General features: G+C 38.7%; 1 protein-coding gene across 1 annotated transcript; it reads left to right on the plus strand.

The window, feature by feature from the left end:
• The first annotated feature begins 2,997 nt into the window (after positions 1-2,997).
• Positions 2,998-17,218, plus strand: RRAGC (Ras related GTP binding C). Its single transcript, XM_011381341.2, has 7 exons — positions 2,998-3,396; positions 5,055-5,258; positions 6,214-6,413; positions 8,950-9,064; positions 10,008-10,150; positions 11,840-11,988; positions 15,687-17,218. The coding sequence occupies exons 1-7, from the start codon at positions 3,016-3,018 to the stop codon at positions 15,836-15,838; spliced, it is 1,344 nt and encodes a 447-aa protein (XP_011379643.1). The 5' UTR covers positions 2,998-3,015; the 3' UTR covers positions 15,839-17,218.
• Positions 17,219-18,460: the final 1,242 nt, after the last annotated feature.

Below are 18,460 nucleotides of genomic sequence, written 5' to 3' on the forward strand. Positions count from 1 at the left end.
GTCCTTTTTCCTTTCTTTTGGAAGACCTACAGACAGATGTTTTGTTTTCTTGATCATTTATTTTCCTTACTGATTGATATTATTAAGTAGTAGCCTATTTCATGTATCCTAACCTGATTGTTAGAGAACTCTATTTTTTTTGGTCAAAACACACAGAAAAAAACAATCCAATGAAGGCTGGTTTAACTAGCAGAAGTCTCAGCACCTGCTGGAAACTAAGTCAAATATAAGGGCATTTTAATCAGTCATGTTGGCAGGAATGTGGCAGTGGTCTGTACCTCTTTTAGTCACCAGTTTGGTTTTGGAGGGGGGCCAGATACTACTGGAAGAATATTCACTTTAATTGGTGTATCTTTTGCCAATGTGAGTGTCTCTTACATGGACAGCAGTGGGTTGAGTTCTGGGTGTTACAAAAATGGATGACTTGAAGTTATTCATAAGACACGTATATAAGCAATTACAATATGGGATAGGATGCGCTAAGAATCATAATAATAAAATGCAGCCCCGTGGGGGTTTTGGAAGAGAGGGATACTTGGCTTCTTTAAGCAGTTGATATGACAGTCCCTTTGTAGATACCGACAAGTAGCACTGTTCTGGCAGCGAAGACTCGTTTGCTTTTTTCCCATGGGACTAGTATTAATATTTATGTAAGTCAGGTGACTATCTCTTTTACCATCCTTTTGTACAGAATGGCAACCCATGAGTTGGATAATCACACTTTTTGCTGGAACTGACCTGCTAAACTGTTGTACCGGTCAGTGCTATTTAAGAATTCAGGGTCAGCCTGGCTTCTGGAGGTCTTCTTCAACATTTTTGTCAATGATTTGGACAAAGACAGTATACTTAGAAGAGGCTTAAGGGAAGGATTCCATCCATTCAGTTCCTGCTATGCTTCAGCTAACTCATCTATAAAATGCAGATTTCATATCTTGCTTACCTCACAAGGTTGTTATAAGGACAAAATTTAATAGATGAAAAAGTACCTTGCAAATTGTAAACAACTACATATGGGTCAGATGGCAGTAATGCCAGACCTATAAATGCCACAAAGTTGGAAGGGCGGACTGGTAGACTATATTGAAACAAGCTTGAAAATGCCTAACTTGGCATACCCAAGCTTCTGGACCTAAATCAAAAAGCTGAAATGTGAAGTCATATTATTTAGATTAAAAAAATGCAGTTATACAAGTTTAGGCACTAGGATTGCTGACAAAATAGTACTTCCAGTGATTATCAGTGGGAACTACATATACTCTCTGGATATTAAAAAAAATACCACTCTGGTAAGCATTAATAGAAATACTGTCCAGGTGTTAAACAGTTATTCTGAAGGCTGTATTGGTCAGTATTGCATTGTAGGTATCAGACATTTGATGAATATTGACAAGCTCAAATGCATATAAAGGAGAGTGGCCAATATGGAGAGGGCATTTGAAAATCAAGACTGCACTGTCCAGTATGGTAGCCATAGCCACATCTGGCAAATAAAATTCAGAATTCATTTCCTCTGTCACACTAGCAACATTGCAAGTGCTCAATCCACATTGTCTATTATATGGACCAGTACAGATGCAGAACATTTCTATCATTATACAACATTCTGTTGGACATCACTGTAGAAGGAATCACTGAAGTAACTGAGTATGTTTAATGTGGGGCAGATAAGACTTAGTGAGGAATGAAGACTTCAATCTAGGGCTGTCATGAAGAGATGAAGACTACTCCTGTATTCTTTATAAGCTCCAGGGAGTGTGATTTTTGGCCTCAATAAGAGACTTTTAAACAAGGTTTTACCAGAGTGGAACGGGCTGCCTTTTGAGAGAGTGATCTCTTCCCTTGGACTACTGAAATGTATGGTATACCTCTATCAGATGCTATAGAGTAGATTCTCTTTAGGTAAGAGGTTGGACTACATGATCTCTGAGGACGTGTCCTACCTTTAACTTCTAAATTCAGACATAACCAAGTCCTAGACCTGCATTAACATGCTTACCCTTCATAATGAAGAAGTTAGTTTCTTTGGAAGATCAGTACCACCAACTTTATGAGGAAAATCCTCTTTTGTCAAATTTCCATTCTAAAGCTTGACAAAGGTAAAAATTACTCTAGCTTTCTCCAATATCTGGTGACAAGCATTTGCTTTGGTTTGCTTTCATTATTCATTCCTTTGGTTTCTGATTTCAGGGAGGTCATAGAGAAGGCAATGTTCTATGGAGGGAAGGGGATGAAATTACTGGAGTAGTTTGACTAGATGGGTAAGGGAGAAGTTAAGTCCTGTTGAGTTTGAGTAGGTAGCAATATCCACTGCCAGTGATTTGCTAAAGAAAGAAATGATGTTCTACTTGCTAGAATGAACTGTATTGCACTCATGACTGCCTTGTTTGAGGTTTTGCCCTCACTTTTGCTGGCTCCTCCTCCATACCTTTGAATTTCCCATCCATATCCATCCATATCCATCCATCTTGACCTGGCTCAGACACCAACCAGCTCCTTCTACTTTCTCAGCCTCCCAACTCCCGAGCATTTTTACCTGTACCTTTGACCTTCCCATTCCACATTTCGCATCGAGGCTACTTACGCAGAGGTCCGCTATCTATTAATCTTCGAACAATTGGAGAGTAGGCAGGTTCCGGGTGGTCCTAGTTTTGTGCTCCTTGTGCCCCAGGACTTCGAAGGCATCAATAAACGTTGGTCTGGGCGAGTACAGTTGGGGGAGGGCAATCAATCCTCCCAAATGCCCAGAGAGCATCTCCCGTTGCGATGGCCTCCGGCACTCCGCAGAAGCAGGAGAGCGGTGAGAAACAATGCGCGTGGCTGGGCAGGTCCTAGGTGCGGGCTCCGGCGGAGGGCAGAGGGCTCGGCCTGGCGGGGCCACCCTCCTCGTGACTCCTCCTCCCCCCTCCTCGGCTCGGAGTCAGGTGATTCCGGGCACGTGACGGGCACCACCTACCCTGCTGCTCCTGAGTGGCAGCTTGAGCGGCCAATGAGAGGCTGGGCCTGGGAGCGGAGCCAATGAGAGCCAGATTCTGGGGGGCGGGCCGCACAGCGGTGGCGGCTGCCGGGGGCGGCGGCGGCGGTGAACTGGGGAGGCGGCGGCCTGGCTTGGCCTGGCCTGGCCTGGCCTGTCAGGGCGCGGGTGGCCGCGGCTCGAGCACCATGTCCCTGCAGTACGGGGCGGAGGAGACGCCCCTCGCCGACAGTTATGGCGCGGCGGATTCGTTCCCAAAGGACTTCGGCTACGGCGTGGAGGAGGAGGAAGAGGAGGCGGCAGCCGCGGGCGGCGGGGTTGGGGCGGGGGCCGGTGGAGGCTGTGGCCCGGGGGGTGCTGACAGCTCCAAGCCGAGGATCCTGCTCATGGGGCTCCGGCGCAGCGGCAAGTCCTCCATCCAGAAGGTGAGTGGAGCCTCGCCGCGTCCCCCGGCCCTCCCCGGGGGCTCGGGTGGCCGCAGGGTGGGGGAGGCCCCCGAAGAGGGCGGCGGCCGCGGCTGGCGGGCTGGCTTGTCCCACCGCGTTTTCTCTTCTCCTCTGGGGAGCAGAGCCGGAGGCGCGGCTGGCGCCAGGACCCCGACCTCTGAGTCCACGCCCAAGTCAGCTGAGGCCAAGTGGGTCCCCGAAGGCGAAACTGGCTGGCGGGAGGCAGGTGCCCGTGGCACCGCCCGGGATCTCCGCCTCCTGGGACCCAGCCCTGTGCCTTTTACGAAACCGAGACCTACTCCCCAGTTCTAACTTGGAGAACTTCGCGGACTCCCTCCCCAGCCCATTTTTGTGTGTTCCACTCTCTTCAGGTGACCTGAGTTTGCAGGGCTTCCCAGGTGAGCCCCAGGGAGCAGCGTCAGAGAGTTGTGACTAAGTTACTGGCCATTTGGATGCTTGTTGTTGTTACTAGTATGAAAGAGACTTTACTGTAACATTATTGGGAATTGGGGATTATTATTCCACCTATTTTAGTATTTGTGGCCTGGCTAGTGTAACGCTAGTGATGTTCCTGCCTGTGTGTGGTTACAGAAATCTGAGACCCTGAGAGTATTTGCAGACATACATAGGTCAGTCCCTTTGCTTTCACTTGATGTCTGAGGACCGAATGGAGGGCTTTTTAGTACGGAGAGAATAGAGGCAAGATTGATCTCTTTCATAAGCCATGCCCCCTTATAGAGTGAGCTGGCCGTAAAACGTCAGATACCTGCTCTTTTGCCCTTTCCACTGGGTTGCAAAGGTCTATCCAAAATAAACCTGTGTGGTATTTTGTAGACACGATGTTTCTGAAAAATAGCCTTCTTCCGATTTTACTGGATTACTGTGTTTTATTTATCTTACTTTTCACCTTTACAGCAAAATCTGTGTTCATTTATGATAGGTTTTTAGCAAACTGATTTTCTTTTTCACTTATTACTGACTAAATCTTATCAGTAACTGTCCATTTTTCTTTTCTAGAAAGTAAGTGAGAGGAAATTTACTTTTGTTAGAGTTGTATGGATTGTGATTATTGGGATTATTAATGATCGCCTTTATTATTTCTTTTCTTATGGGAGTTGACTTTTCTCTGTCTATTCCCAATCTCCCCTGCCCCATATCACTTTCTGCTTGGTATAATTACTGTCTTTGTTTTATTTCTTCCACTAGACTGCAAACTCAGGGTAGGGTCCAGTCTCATTTCTGATTATTCTTTCAAACCTAATGTAGGCATTCCAATAAATTTTCAATGAACAAACTTCTTAAACTTTAGCTATAAGTTTCATAATCTTAAAGCAGATTTTGGCAGAATTAGTACAATTTAACAAAAAAAATCAACTGAGACGAGAGTGCTACTCCTAGTACTGAATATGCTGCAGAGAAAATAGAAGTTTCAGCTCCAAAATAGGCTGAATGGAAAGTAAATTTGTGTCTTGTGTTTTGTCAGAAGGATAGTGACCACCAATGGATATACCATTCACTTTTTATCTCTCAACATTTTTGCTGTGGTATCAGATTCTTTAAATTATGTTAATTAAGGGTAGCATTTTGAACTTTGTTACGTCAAATAGTTAATAAAATTGTCTCCTTTCTTTTAACAGGTGGTATTTCATAAAATGTCACCCAATGAGACCCTCTTTTTGGAAAGTACCAACAAGATTTATAAAGATGACATTTCCAATAGCTCCTTTGTGAATTTCCAAATATGGGATTTTCCTGGGCAAATGGACTTTTTTGACCCAACTTTTGACTACGAGATGATCTTCAGGGGAACAGGAGCATTGATATATGTCATCGATGCACAGGTAGTTAGGAATTATGTTTACTTTACTTTTCTGGTGACAAAAGATGTAGAAACAAAGTGGAGTTGGTTATCTTCTTTGTCATGTGCTTCTTTCAGCTTATTTGTTTGCCAGTAGATTCCCTAGCAGTATAAGAGATGCAGGGGTGCTTTGGCAGCAGACATGCTGTTGTGCAGGTACAGAATAGCAGATGATTAGGAGATATGGTCTATATCCTTGAGTTCTAGTTAATGGGCAGCTGTTATTTGTTAATAGAAGATATTGCTGTACTTTATTAACTATTACAATAATGATGTCATTCACTGAAAAGATCTCATCAGTTCCTATAATAGGAGGAGGAATATGAAAACTGAGTAAATATTAAAGTGAATAGTTTCCTTAATTGTCCAAATGAAGTTTACCTCAACAAGCATTTATTGAGGGCCTACCAAGTGGCAAGACACTCAGATGAATGGAGACATGTTCCTATCCTTAAGAAGCTTACTTTTTATAAGCTTAAACATTAGTTAGGAATGCTTTCTGAGTGACAGGCTCTGTAATGGGTGCTTTCACATAGCCAATTGAATTTATTCTTCGCAATACTGTGAGGTAGGTACCTCACAGTTTTACGGATGAGTAAATAGATCACAGAGTTTAAGCAACCTGCTTAAAGTCACACATCTAATAAATGGCAGAGCTGGGATTACTTAAAAGGAATTCTGTTGGGAAGAAATGTCCATTTTTTTTTTCCTTATTATCAAAAATTGCAAGCACTAACTTTGTATTTGAATTTTTTATCTTAAGAGATTAAAGATTATTTAGTGGTATAAGTTAATATATTTGAATGTTTGAGTATTTATGAATAATTAGGATAATATATTTTCTGTGATTGGGGAAAGAGGTGGTTTGAGGCTTTCTTAACGCATTATTTGACTTTTACAAGATTTCTTTTTAAAAACTATTTTGTTCTGACTTACAGGATGACTACATGGAGGCTTTAACAAGACTTCACATTACTGTTTCTAAAGCCTACAAAGTTAACCCAGACATGAATTTTGAGGTTTTTATTCACAAAGTTGATGGTCTGTCTGATGATCACAAAATAGAAACACAGAGGGACATTCATCAAAGGGCCAATGATGACCTTGCAGATGCTGGGCTAGAAAAACTCCACCTTAGGTAACAACATCTGTTTTTGATATGGGAGCCCTGAAAAATGTGTAAATGTATTCCCATCTCTGTCATTACGAACATATAGTTTTCTGTTACTGGTGGCCTTTCCCAAATCTATAATGTTTTTGATCTCTTCTTTGTTAAATTCAGGCAGTTTGGGGAGCCTGATGTTATTGAGAAGTTACTTTCCCCCTTTTTTGCATTTTCCTGGAGGTTGAAGTCATGTGAAGTGTTTCTGTTGGTGCTTTTACAAATTCATCCCAAGAGACTGGAGTCAGACTGTTTCCTCATGGCTTAAAACTCCTTCAGGACTCCCTTTTCTTGGTTTCATCATTTTTTTTTCCCTTCTTGCCTTAGTTCGAAGACTCTCTGTCACTTCTGCTGTAGAACTCTGTAGTTTGAGTTTTTAGTATTTTTCTCAGTACGAACAGCCTTTTAAAGAGGGTAAACATTCAAGTCTGGACTCTAATGTATCTTGTTTATATTTTTAAAAACACTTTATGCTTTTATGAAGCTAAAGTTTGGGTTAGGTGGGTTTATCCTGTAAATCTGCTTAGGGCTGCTATTAATTTTAAAGAACTGATTTGTTAATTAAATACTATTAAGGAATTATTAAAGATCACCTACTAGATAGGATTGATGATTTGCGTCCTTGCATTTTAAAAGTGTATGAGGAATATATCCTATATCTCATTTATTTATTTATTTTGGTGTTATAGGTAGAAATGAGTAATAAAAAGTACACAAGAAAACGTTCTTTTGATATAAACAGCTTAAAGGGGAAGCAGGAGAGAGACACAAGTATAGCTATTTCCTTATCCCTGGTCGGTTACGATGACTTCCTTATAGGCTGAAGCCAACCCCCCTTCCTGCCCATAATATTCCTTAGGGTCTCAGGTTCCAAGGTCTTTCAGTTGTTCTTCTGGGAAATTATGTAGAACAGTTTCAGTGGTCCCTAGTTTGCCTGGATTAAAATTTAAAAATGTTTATAAGTAATGCATGTTTAAAAAAATTCATCAGTATTTGTAAGAGAAAGTGAAAGTATCTCTCCATGAAACTCCTCAATCATATTTTTTGGGAATACACCATTAAGAATGCTTTTTAAGGCTTGATTGTCCTGTGTTCCCCACTACCCGTGGGAATCCTTCTAATCCTCTACACCATGTCTGTGTCCCTTTCCAGGGCATCCTACCCTAGTGGTACACACCATCCCTTTCCCAGTTTTTTTTAATAGGGCCCTAGGCTTTGTTAACCTCAGTAGAATTTTGCATCAAGTTTTTAGTAATTACTAGCAGTCCTGTGGATGAGGCTCCATTCGATTTTTGCTTTCCAGAAACTCAGCTTCCTAAAATGCCCTGTTCACCATGTCCCTATCCACCTCCAAGCTCCACTGTCCCTGCAGGACCTTCTTAACATGGCTAAATTTTTTGCCTAAAGGAAACACTAAAATATTCCTTAGTCCCTAGTGCCTTTTGGTGTCATCTTGGCCTCACCTATTCCATTGCTCTCATTTCTAGAGTAGAACCCCATCTTACATAGGGTTAAGTTCTTGGTCAACTCTTTGGAAGTATCTTTAAATTACCTGTGAAGTGTGATATACACAGTTTTGTGTTCCTGACTTTGTAATATATACTTATAAATGTGTCACGGCTACAACTATATAATGAGGAGTATATTCTCTGAGTGAAAAAGCAGGTAGAATTGTCCACACTGTTTAAATTATTAAAGGCCTGTCCCTCTCCCCCTCCCCCCCCCCAAGGGTTTTGTTAAAAGATACTACTATTCGATGGTAAATCTTTTTGGGCCACCAGATTCCTGTCCCATTCTCTATAGGGCCCCAGCTCCCATTCTTCTTTGTATGTTACTTATATAAATTCTAATCACCAGTTGTATTCATTTGTTTATGCAACTGTTCAAGACAGTGGGCTTGCAGCTATAAGCAAAGCAAGACCAACAAAGTCCTTGTGGAGCTTACATTCTTATGAAGGAGGCAGCTCAAAAGCACTTATAAATAAATGTATAGTGTAATCTTAAGTACTTACCTATGCTTAAAGAAATATGAGGGGAAAGGGGTAGAAAGCATTGAAAACAGGAGTATTATATTAGATAGGGGGCTCAGGAAAGAACTTCCTGAGAAGGTGACATTTTAGTAGTGATCTGAATTATATGCTTATTTACTAAATGTCACCTATCTCCTCTGAGCTTTCTTTTGGTTTTTGTTAGTTATGGACTTAAGAAACTAAGCTTTTTGGATCAAATTGCAAAGACTTAGGTGAATATACGAGTTTCTGCATGTGAAAATGCTTTCCTGGGTACTACCTCAATTGCCCTCTGTGTAAATGCAATAAAGGGATGGATAGCTTACAGGCCAGGTAGGGACACTGCATTTGTCATCTTGAATGATGGGAATGGAGGACAAGATAGATAGGCTTTATTTAAACTTAACTGAAATCAGCTGTTAAGAAATTTAAAATTTTGTGTATTATAATTGTCCCCAAACTTAAGATATTTCTCAAATTAATCAAACTGTGTTGTTTTTCAGCTTTTATTTGACTAGTATCTATGACCATTCAATATTTGAAGCCTTTAGTAAGGTGGTGCAGAAACTGATTCCACAACTGCCGACCTTGGAAAACCTATTAAATATTTTTATATCAGTAAGTGAGCTATTTAATTCACTATAGTTTTTGGTTCTATTTTAATTGAATATATTATCAAATTCTTCAAAAAATGTCTCAAATTTGAACCGAGTTTAAAAACTAAATGTTACATACTTAACATGTAAAATAATAACATTAAAAATGGCTTGAGTTATTTTCTGAATTCTTTCCTTAGTACTCACCCTTTTGTCTTAAAATGAACTGATGAAAATTTCTTCATGCTTTCTAAATTAAAAATATCTTTATATCTGTTTCCTGAAGGAAGTAGTAATACCTGGAAAGAACTGGGTTTTGGGGATTTGACTCAGTTTAATCTCTGCCTTATTGGAGGTCACATTTAAAAATTGGTCTTTTCCTTTCCTTGCTAACTATAATCTTAGTATCATATTTCACATTCTTGTATTTTGAGGATTCAACTTAGTAAAAAAGGATATCCGTCCAATAAGTTTAGCATTCGGTCATTATATTTTTTAAACATTACTTCGAAGGACTCAACGTATAGTAATCTGTATTTTTTTGGGTTATGCTAGTTGTTGACATCAAACTAATTCTTTAATGTTTTGCGAATTGTCCTGTAAAGTCCTTCTGGTAGCAAGGTCATTCAATATCAAGAAAATGATATTGAAAATGTAGCATGGCTTGATTTTTGGAGGACTTTTTTGGTTAATATTTTTGGTGGTGTCTTAGAAAATAATTCATTTACGTGAAGAGGAAGAAATAACAAATTTGACCTATGCAATTATGTCAGTAAATCAAAACAATTTCATTTTTATTCTTTGGAATAATGGTGTCTCAACTAAGTACTTTTTGGTTATTTTGGTACTAGATTGTATAATTAAAAATGTTCTTGGATGTTCATCAGTAATTCAAGATCTTAGATAAGTTATGAAATGTGATTCTTAAAAAAAACTGAACACTTTTCCAATTTTGTTTTTCTAAGAATTCAGGTATTGAAAAAGCTTTTCTCTTCGATGTTGTTAGCAAAATCTACATTGCAACAGACAGTTCTCCTGTGGATATGCAATCTTATGAACTTTGCTGTGACATGATTGATGTTGTAATTGATGTGTCTTGTATATATGGGTAAGTTATATGTATATTTATGCAGGATCTCAGGTGGAAAACTTCCAGTTTGATTTGTTAGGGGGATTCATTTCTGAGGCCACTAGCAAGTACTGTCTGAAGTGGACATGTTCTGACCGTAGTGCTTCAACTCGGAGCATGGGCTGCTGGACTTTTTCAGAGAAGATGGATAAGAACATGAGTGTGACTAATGCCCAACTTAGGCATCCCTGAAGGTTTCTCCCACCATTACTTGGGGGGTTTGCGCTATGTCTTCTCACTTCTCACTTCAGAAAACTGGATTAATTTATTTAAAACATTCTGAGTAATAAAGTACTGGTTCCCGATTTAACATCAGGCTTTGTGGAATGTGGAGTCCTTAATTTTTCAGAGAGCTAAGTAACAAGGAAATTGGATGTCGGGACTTATACATTTAGAAATTTGATTCATACATCTGATCTTCCAAAATAAATCTCTCAAATGTAAACTCTTCCTTTATGTAAATTCATCAAACTACATACAGAAATTTATAAAAGCCAGCAAAAATGTGATTTTATAGATTAGCCCAGAGGATGATGGAAAACTTTGGTGAATTACTGATATTCGAAAGCCAGTTACCTCTTTCCTCTGATAGCCGTGATTCCTCTAATATGTTAATATCAGCACTCACAAGGCCCTTTCTGATGCTCTGACATTACCTTTACTTTCTGAGACCTGTGTCCTTTATCCTTTGTTCCTCTCTACTTCACCTAGTCAATTCCTCTTTCATCTCTTCCTACCCTTCACCTTTGTCTCTCTGCCTAATATGTCAGTGTCTTTCTCCAGCTGCCTCTGAGTAGAATGCATTCGTCTTACCTGTTCTTGTCTACTCCTGTCTGCCATTTCTATTTTTCACTTTTGTGATTACATGCTTTCCTCTGTTTTAATTCTTTTCATAATGAAAACGAGATGTCTGTTTATTATATCTTTCAATAAAGTTTCATGTTCACATTCTTGATTTTAAAAATGGATGAATAGATCATTTGCTTTTTCTTTAAAATAAATCAAAATTTCATAAACCATATTTTTATAATTAAAAGAATCAAATGTAGTTGTAAACTTAATTTTCAGTATAAAGTACATTGTAAAATATGTTATGAAAGAAAATATCCATTATTCTTAACACAATCTATGCGTGCTTTATTTGGTGTGCTTTATTATAGTTTAATTTGCTTCTTACTTGACTGTTAATTTACATTTTTTGAAGGGGGATTACGTATAACAGTTCTAGAATGACAATTGTAGTTTAATGAAAGCTTTCAGGCCCTGTAAGACTCACTTTGTAAGCATCAGGATTCAACAATATCTTTGATAGATTGTATTTATTTTAATTTTTTTCATACTCTTTTTACTAATGGCAGTTTTTGTATTTAGGTCCTTCTTTATTTGTAGACTGAGTCAGTATAGATTGGTGTGAGGGAAGATCGGAGTCCGCTGTATTCCATACATTTTAAATAAACAAGGTGAAGATGTGAATGCATGGAATGTTGCATCGAAGTCTGGGAATCCTACCTAAATGAGAACTTCTGTTCCAGTGTATTTAAGCCAGTATTCTTCCGTCTCAGATGACATTCAGGAAACTGGGTGCAAAGACTTGTCATTGTGCAAATTAAATGTGACAAAATACCTAGTTGGGAACACTGTAATGAACAGTACTTTCTTTTAAAACAGGTTAAAGGAAGATGGCAGTGGAAGTGCTTATGACAAAGAGTCTATGGCAATTATCAAGCTGAATAATACAACTGTCCTTTATTTAAAGGAAGTGACTAAATTTTTGGCACTGGTCTGCATTCTTAGGGAAGAAAGTTTTGAACGAAAAGGTAATGGCATTTTAAGTTCTTGTCATAATTTCTTAGGTTCTTGAAAATGAGAAAATAATATAGTGCTAGACAGTTAAAAGCTCAACTACATTTGTCACTTTTCCATATATAGTCAGGCTTGCTTCTTCCTTCTTTTGATTTTATATTTTAAATCAAGTTTTTTATTCTAGTCTCTCTTATTTAGAATCCTTTCATTAGCTGCCTGCCCTTTGGCTTCCACCTGAACCAGTTTACTGAGATGATTCTTTCGGAGGTCACCAGGTTACTTTCTTGCTGTGTTCAGTGGCCGTTTCTCATTCTGAAGCCTCTTCAGCCTTCTGGAGCATGTGATCTTGTCTGTCCCTCCTTTCTTAAAGCTTTCTTCTCTCTTTCCTTCCCTAACATTTAACTCTCTGGATTATTTTATGTGTTTGTTTCTCCGATCACCTCCCCTGTTTCTTCTATTTTCCTTTTTCTCTATTCTGAGTGTTCTAGAGCCAGATCTTTCTCCTCATTTCTTATTCTCCAGGTCAGCTCATCCAAGCCATGGCTTCAGTTAATCTTCTCTTTGTGGTTGATCAAAAAATTCACATCTCCAGCTCTGACTTAGGCCTATGTTTCTGTCCCATGTTTGGAGCTGTTAGTAAGATGTCTACACTTAAATGTTTGCTTGTTGTTTTGTCCATGATGTCAAAAACTGATGAATATTTTCCCCTTAGTTTCATGGTCCTCTTGGCCACCCTACTTCTCTTATTAGGACATTTTTCTGGCATCCAAGCATAGATATCTTGTATATCATAGATATCTTGTATATCTAGGTAATCGTGTGGTGATATTGCTGAAGGGGTAATATTGCAGATAGGAGGGCATTCAGTGTTCTCCTTTTTCCATTCTTTTCCTGTATGGTTTACATTGACTTTTCATCAAATCTTATTGTTTGTTTCTTGGGTTTTCTTGGGTTTCCTTTTTATTTCCATTGTCAGTGCCTCCAGGCTTGTGGTACTGCAGTGACTTCCTACTTGAGGTTACACATTCTATATATATGTATTAGTATGTATCATCTTTTATTCTAAATGTAGACTAGATTTCAGAAAATTACTTTTATCATGTTGTTTAACTACTTACAGATCTACAATAGGTCCTTATTATTCATTGCAACAAGTCCCTGCTTTTCTGCTTGAAAGTTTAATATTAATATTAAATGAATTAATATTATTTCATTAATATTAATATTAACGAATTCAGATATGCAAAACTTTTTGGATAAAACAAAAATGTTTGTATTCCTTTTACATTAAGAACTAAAACCTGACAAATATGTATATATCCTCTGTATCTTTGATTGAAAACCCCTCCTTTGCACTGTGAATGTAATGTCGAATATAATGTTTTATTCCATGAATGATTTATTCTTTTACTTCACATCTATTCTCAAATAGTAGAGAGTATTGTATATCTTTGTATAAATAATATAAAAATGTAGTCGCTTCTGCAACTTGCTTGTTCCTCTTCATTCAAGATTGTTTTCGAGATTTATTCATATTGATAACATGTAGCTCCAGTTCATTCATTTTCCCCTGCCACACTATATTTTATGGGTTATACCACAATTTATTTTCTTGTTGCTGGACATTTAGATTATTTTTAAGATTAAAAATAGTTTTTCAACAGATGCTCATGCACAAGTTGCCTTTACACATGTGGAGAATTTCTCTGGGTATGCACTTAGGGTGGAATTTATAGAAGACATAGCATATTTATTAGACATTGCTCTCCAGTGTAGGTTTACCATTTGCTCCCGTGGCAGTATCGTGTGAGAGTTCTTACGTCCTAGATAATGATCGATGTTGTTAGGCTGTTTAGTTATTGTCAGTCTGGTAGGTGTGAAATGATATCTCACTTGGCTCTAATTTTTACTTCTTTCACTAGTTAGGGCAAGCGTCTTTTTCATGGCAGTTAACCTTTTTATCCCCAGTCAGGTGTCTTCTTTGGTAATTTACCTCTCTGTATACCTTAGTCTTTTCTGTACTGATTTTTTATGTTCTTTATCTTTTCTGTAATTCTTAGGAGTTCTTTATCTCTGCCAATGTTTAAAAAAAAGTTTAAAACTGTTGGTTTTGTAAATTTCTAGATATATGCAAAAGTAGACTAGCACAGTGACTCTTCGTATACTCATTTCCCTGCTTCAGTAATCATGCACATATGGTCAGTCTTGTTTTCTGTATATTCTTACCCCAACTAAATTATTATTTTTTACTCTTGTTGTGAAAACTGTCAAACATGTCCAAAAAAGTAGAGAAAATTATATAATGAACCCTTTCTAATCTGTCACCCAGATTCAGTATCATCAAAATTATAACCAGTCTTATTTCATTTCTGTACCTTTTTCCCTACTGGATTATTTTGAAGCAAATCTCTGACATCAAATCTTTTTGTCTTTGTAGATTTCAGCAGATAGCTCTAAGGGATAGTACTTTTTCTCAAATGTAACAGTGTTACCATTAATAAGTATAATCAAGTTAATGATTTCATAATATCATCAAGTATCAGGTCAGTGTTCAACTTTCCCTGTCAGTTTATTTTATTGTTTGCACAGAAGTCAGTTTTAATGTAGTAAACTTCTTTTATACATTTTTTTTTCCCCTGAGTCTAAAAGACCTCCTTAATTTCACTCTAACTTAAGAGTTGATTCCCAGTACTTTCTACCAAGAATACTCTGCCCCTATCTCCAGTCAGACTAGTTTCTTCCCAGTCTTCCACCTGTGCTGTGTTCTCATTGCCTGCTCCCTGTTGTTTTTTATAATCTTGCTTCTCGTTCCTGCCTAATCAAATCTTTCCTGTTTCCCCAAAGTTCTGCCTCATCCCTAAAGCTTTCATTGGCTGCTTTTGTCCTGCGCTTGGCTTTCCCTCCTTTGGACACCAGATTATTTTGATTTGTTTCTTGTGTATTGTCTTTATGTTCCAATATCCTTGAGGGCAAGGTGCTTTCCTTTCTGCTCTGCTGTTCTTAGCACTGACTTCTATTCTTAAGGTCCAGAATGGCTCCAGGAGCTCCAGCCATTTTATTCATATTCCAGACATTAAGGAGGAACAGGAGTGATGAAAGAATACCCTCTTCCTTTTTAAGGAGACTTCACAGGTCCCACATACTTCCACTCATCTCAGTGGCCAGGTGGTCATCTGGCTGTGCATAACTGCAGGGAAGGCTGGGAAATGTAATATTGTTTGACCAAATCTTAATTAGAAGCCAGTTCATGAAACAGATGAAGGAGCTACCTTGAAGAGGGGGTACAGAGTGCCTGGGGTTCTGTCTGATGTGCCTCTCTAGTACCTCTCAAACCTCAGGGCTCTACTGAGCAGTTTGCCAAACTTATATTAGCTGTCCTTTAGCTCTTCATTGGCTACCCCAAAGATGTGTAAAAGGAAAAGTTTGTTGTTTCAAAAAGTATTTTACTTTCATTTTAGATTTCATTGTAACTTTTCTTAGCAAATTTACTTTCCTAATTGCTTTATTTAACCTTTCCATTCCCAGGCCCCAGAGGTAACCAGTGTTAACAATTTGGGCACATGCTTTTATCTTGTTTCCAGCATAGAGAATTCTTTAGTTGGATGTATGTTTTTAAGTAAATATTGATTTTTTTTTTCCTGTCACCAAATGTTTCCTGGTAGATAATTTCACAGTGGATATTCAGGAGGCCTGATCTTTTTTTCTCTTGCAGGTTTAATAGACTACAACTTCCATTGTTTCCGAAAAGCTATTCACGAGGTTTTTGAGGTGGGTGTGACTTCTCACAGGGGCTGTGGTCACCAGACCAGTACCCCCAGCCTGAAAGCATTGACACACAACGGCACACCACGAAATGCCATCTAGCCCGAATTCCAGTGGTCGGGGCTCTGTGCCAGCTTACTCTTCCCTCCAGGGTCAGATGCCACGTGCTCCAGGACATGGGAGTTGCCGCTTGTGGGAATCTGGTACCTGCCCCACTAGAGACAAGGGGTAAAGGTTCTCATTCGGATGAAAACCCCTTCAAACAGTGGTGTACAACTGAAGCTACTATTTCTTTTCTTTTTTTATTTTTTTTAATGGCAAAAAGGAATTCTAGAGACGACAGAACTCATGTGTTTCTCCTTTTGGGGTCCTACTTTAAGTAGTTGGGATATTTTGGACCTGGAGATAACACCACTTATCCATCTTTACCAGGGGATGTTGCCATTATTTACCAGTTGAAAATAATAGAAAGAACTGAGTTTTTATATGCTTCACTTAGGTTTTCATTTGAGTAGTCTCTAAAAATCCTGCCTTGCTTAAGTTCTAACACTGCCTCTCAGATTCCAGTTTTGGACATCGCATACCTAAGACCTTTTAAATGCATTTGCTTGCTAACTCAGAAGACTCATGGTCTGACTGCAGCAAAGGACATTCCTGTTACTGAAGAAATGAGAAAATTTTATGCTGCATCAGGTCAAGGGCAAGGGTCAACAGTGGCTACATTTGTTCTTGGAAGTATTGAAGAAAAAAATTTTAAAACAGAAGAAAATTTTTGCACATGCGTTTCGGGTACCAGAGATCTGGGTTCTTTCTTTTGCATAAAGTAAATGATCATGATCAATGTAGCAAAGGGAATTGAAAAAAATTGTTTCCCCCACAATCTCCTCCTCCTAGGGGAGAAACTCATTATGTCATTGAAATATTTAGCTCATTTTTCTTTAAACTTGATACCAGCCGCTACATACTTTTTATTCTAAGCTGTCTAGATTCTTTAAGTACTGCTGTTTTTGTTGGCCATGAATGACCTGAAGGCACTGGTGGACTGTCCACTGGGAGTTGGAGAGAGCACATGGCACTACACGTGTTGTTAAACATACTTCATCTCCAGTATTCTGACACCAAGTGTCAACTGTGGTACTTTCTTCACCTAGGATATTAATTGATAATTGTTTCTTTTTGTTGATGGTTGATACCCTTTCTGTTGATTTAAACGTACACATTATTTTTACTCCACATGCCCAGTAGTCATATATTCCAAAGCCACTGGACCACTTGAGTACATAAGTGCCACTGTTTAATGAAATATGTATATTCAGGTCTGTAAACCTAACAGTGTGACTTGGAGTGCTTCTTGCAGATGACTCTGACTGCTGAGTATTTACATGGACCATGGTGATATCCAAAAGAAAAATGCTTTTATATTTATAGATTATTTCATTGAACTATATAAAATGGGTATCAATAAATGTATTTACACCAAAATCAGTTTTTTATTTGCCTAAGATATGAGAGGGTGGGGTAATGGGATATTGGGTTGTCTCACTCTGTCACTTTATCATCCATTTCCTTTCTTTTGCTGCCTCATGTCGTTAATGTGCCTACGTTTCAGGATTTCAGGTTCTGTCCTGAATCAGGAGTTTCATGCCTTGTGTCCAGACATGTCTCCGGGCCCATTTTCCCTTGGGGTATGAGGTCTAACTAGGCCCAGGTGAAAATGTTTTTTGGTTGTGCTATTTCATACTAACAAACCTCACTCAGAGTGGGGAATATCCAGGGCCTGGCATAGTGAATGTATTATATCCAAGCTAGGAAGGGATAAGGAGATGAATTAAGTAGAGTACCATATAAAAAATTTGTATTGATTCCAGCTTGTTCATTTCTTCCAGTTCTTGAGATACTCATTATTGACCCTTAAATGTCAGTTAAATCAATGTTTATATAGGTGCTTCTATAATTAGGGTGGGTCTAAACTGATTGGAGTAAAGTATACATTTGTTTATGGAAGGGAGTGGGGAGGTAGAGGTTGAAAGATCTTTAATTTCATGAGTAGGCTACTTTAGAAGTTCAGTTATGAGACTCCGAAATGGAAATCACAGAAACAGATTTAAAAAAATAGTGTCAAATCCTGTTCCCTTTTCCACATTATAGAAGCTGAAGCCCTGGGGGTTAAACAGCCTTGTCTAGGATTATAAATGGGGTATGACTCTATAACAAGCTCAAACCAGGGTACTGTTGAGGGTGGCAGAGATGCCATTAATAGTGATGTCAGCACAATAGGTATAAACTGTACTGTCCTAGGTAAAACCAAGGGTGGCCAACCTTGTCCTAGATCTAGCTGGTGGCCAGGTGAGATCTGTTTACCAGATCTGGCAGCCCAGTGTGGCGTGCCTTTATCTTTGGCCTCAGGCTCCCATTGGTTAAATGGAGGTAATGCCTCAAGATGAGTGGAACATGCCATGTGGGTGCCCAAGAAATATTTTTTCCCACTACTGTGGAAAATTAGAAGTTTATATGATCTACTTCATTCATCAGGGAGTGTTTAAGGAGAAAATGGTGAAATAGAAATAAAGTGAATGAGGAAAGGTAACAACTCAGGAAAAGGGAAATGGAAGAGTCATTAAATTGTTAAGAAGGTTTCGCCTGATATGTCTTGCATCCTGATGGATGTTTATCTGTACCGGGCTACCTCAGAGAGAGCTGGGAAAGATGGTGAAATAAAACCTT

The sequence above is a fragment of the Pteropus vampyrus genome, unplaced genomic scaffold (assembly GCF_000151845.1).
Source record: "Pteropus vampyrus isolate Shadow unplaced genomic scaffold, Pvam_2.0 Scaffold435, whole genome shotgun sequence".
Classification (NCBI taxonomy): Eukaryota; Metazoa; Chordata; class Mammalia; order Chiroptera; family Pteropodidae; genus Pteropus; species Pteropus vampyrus.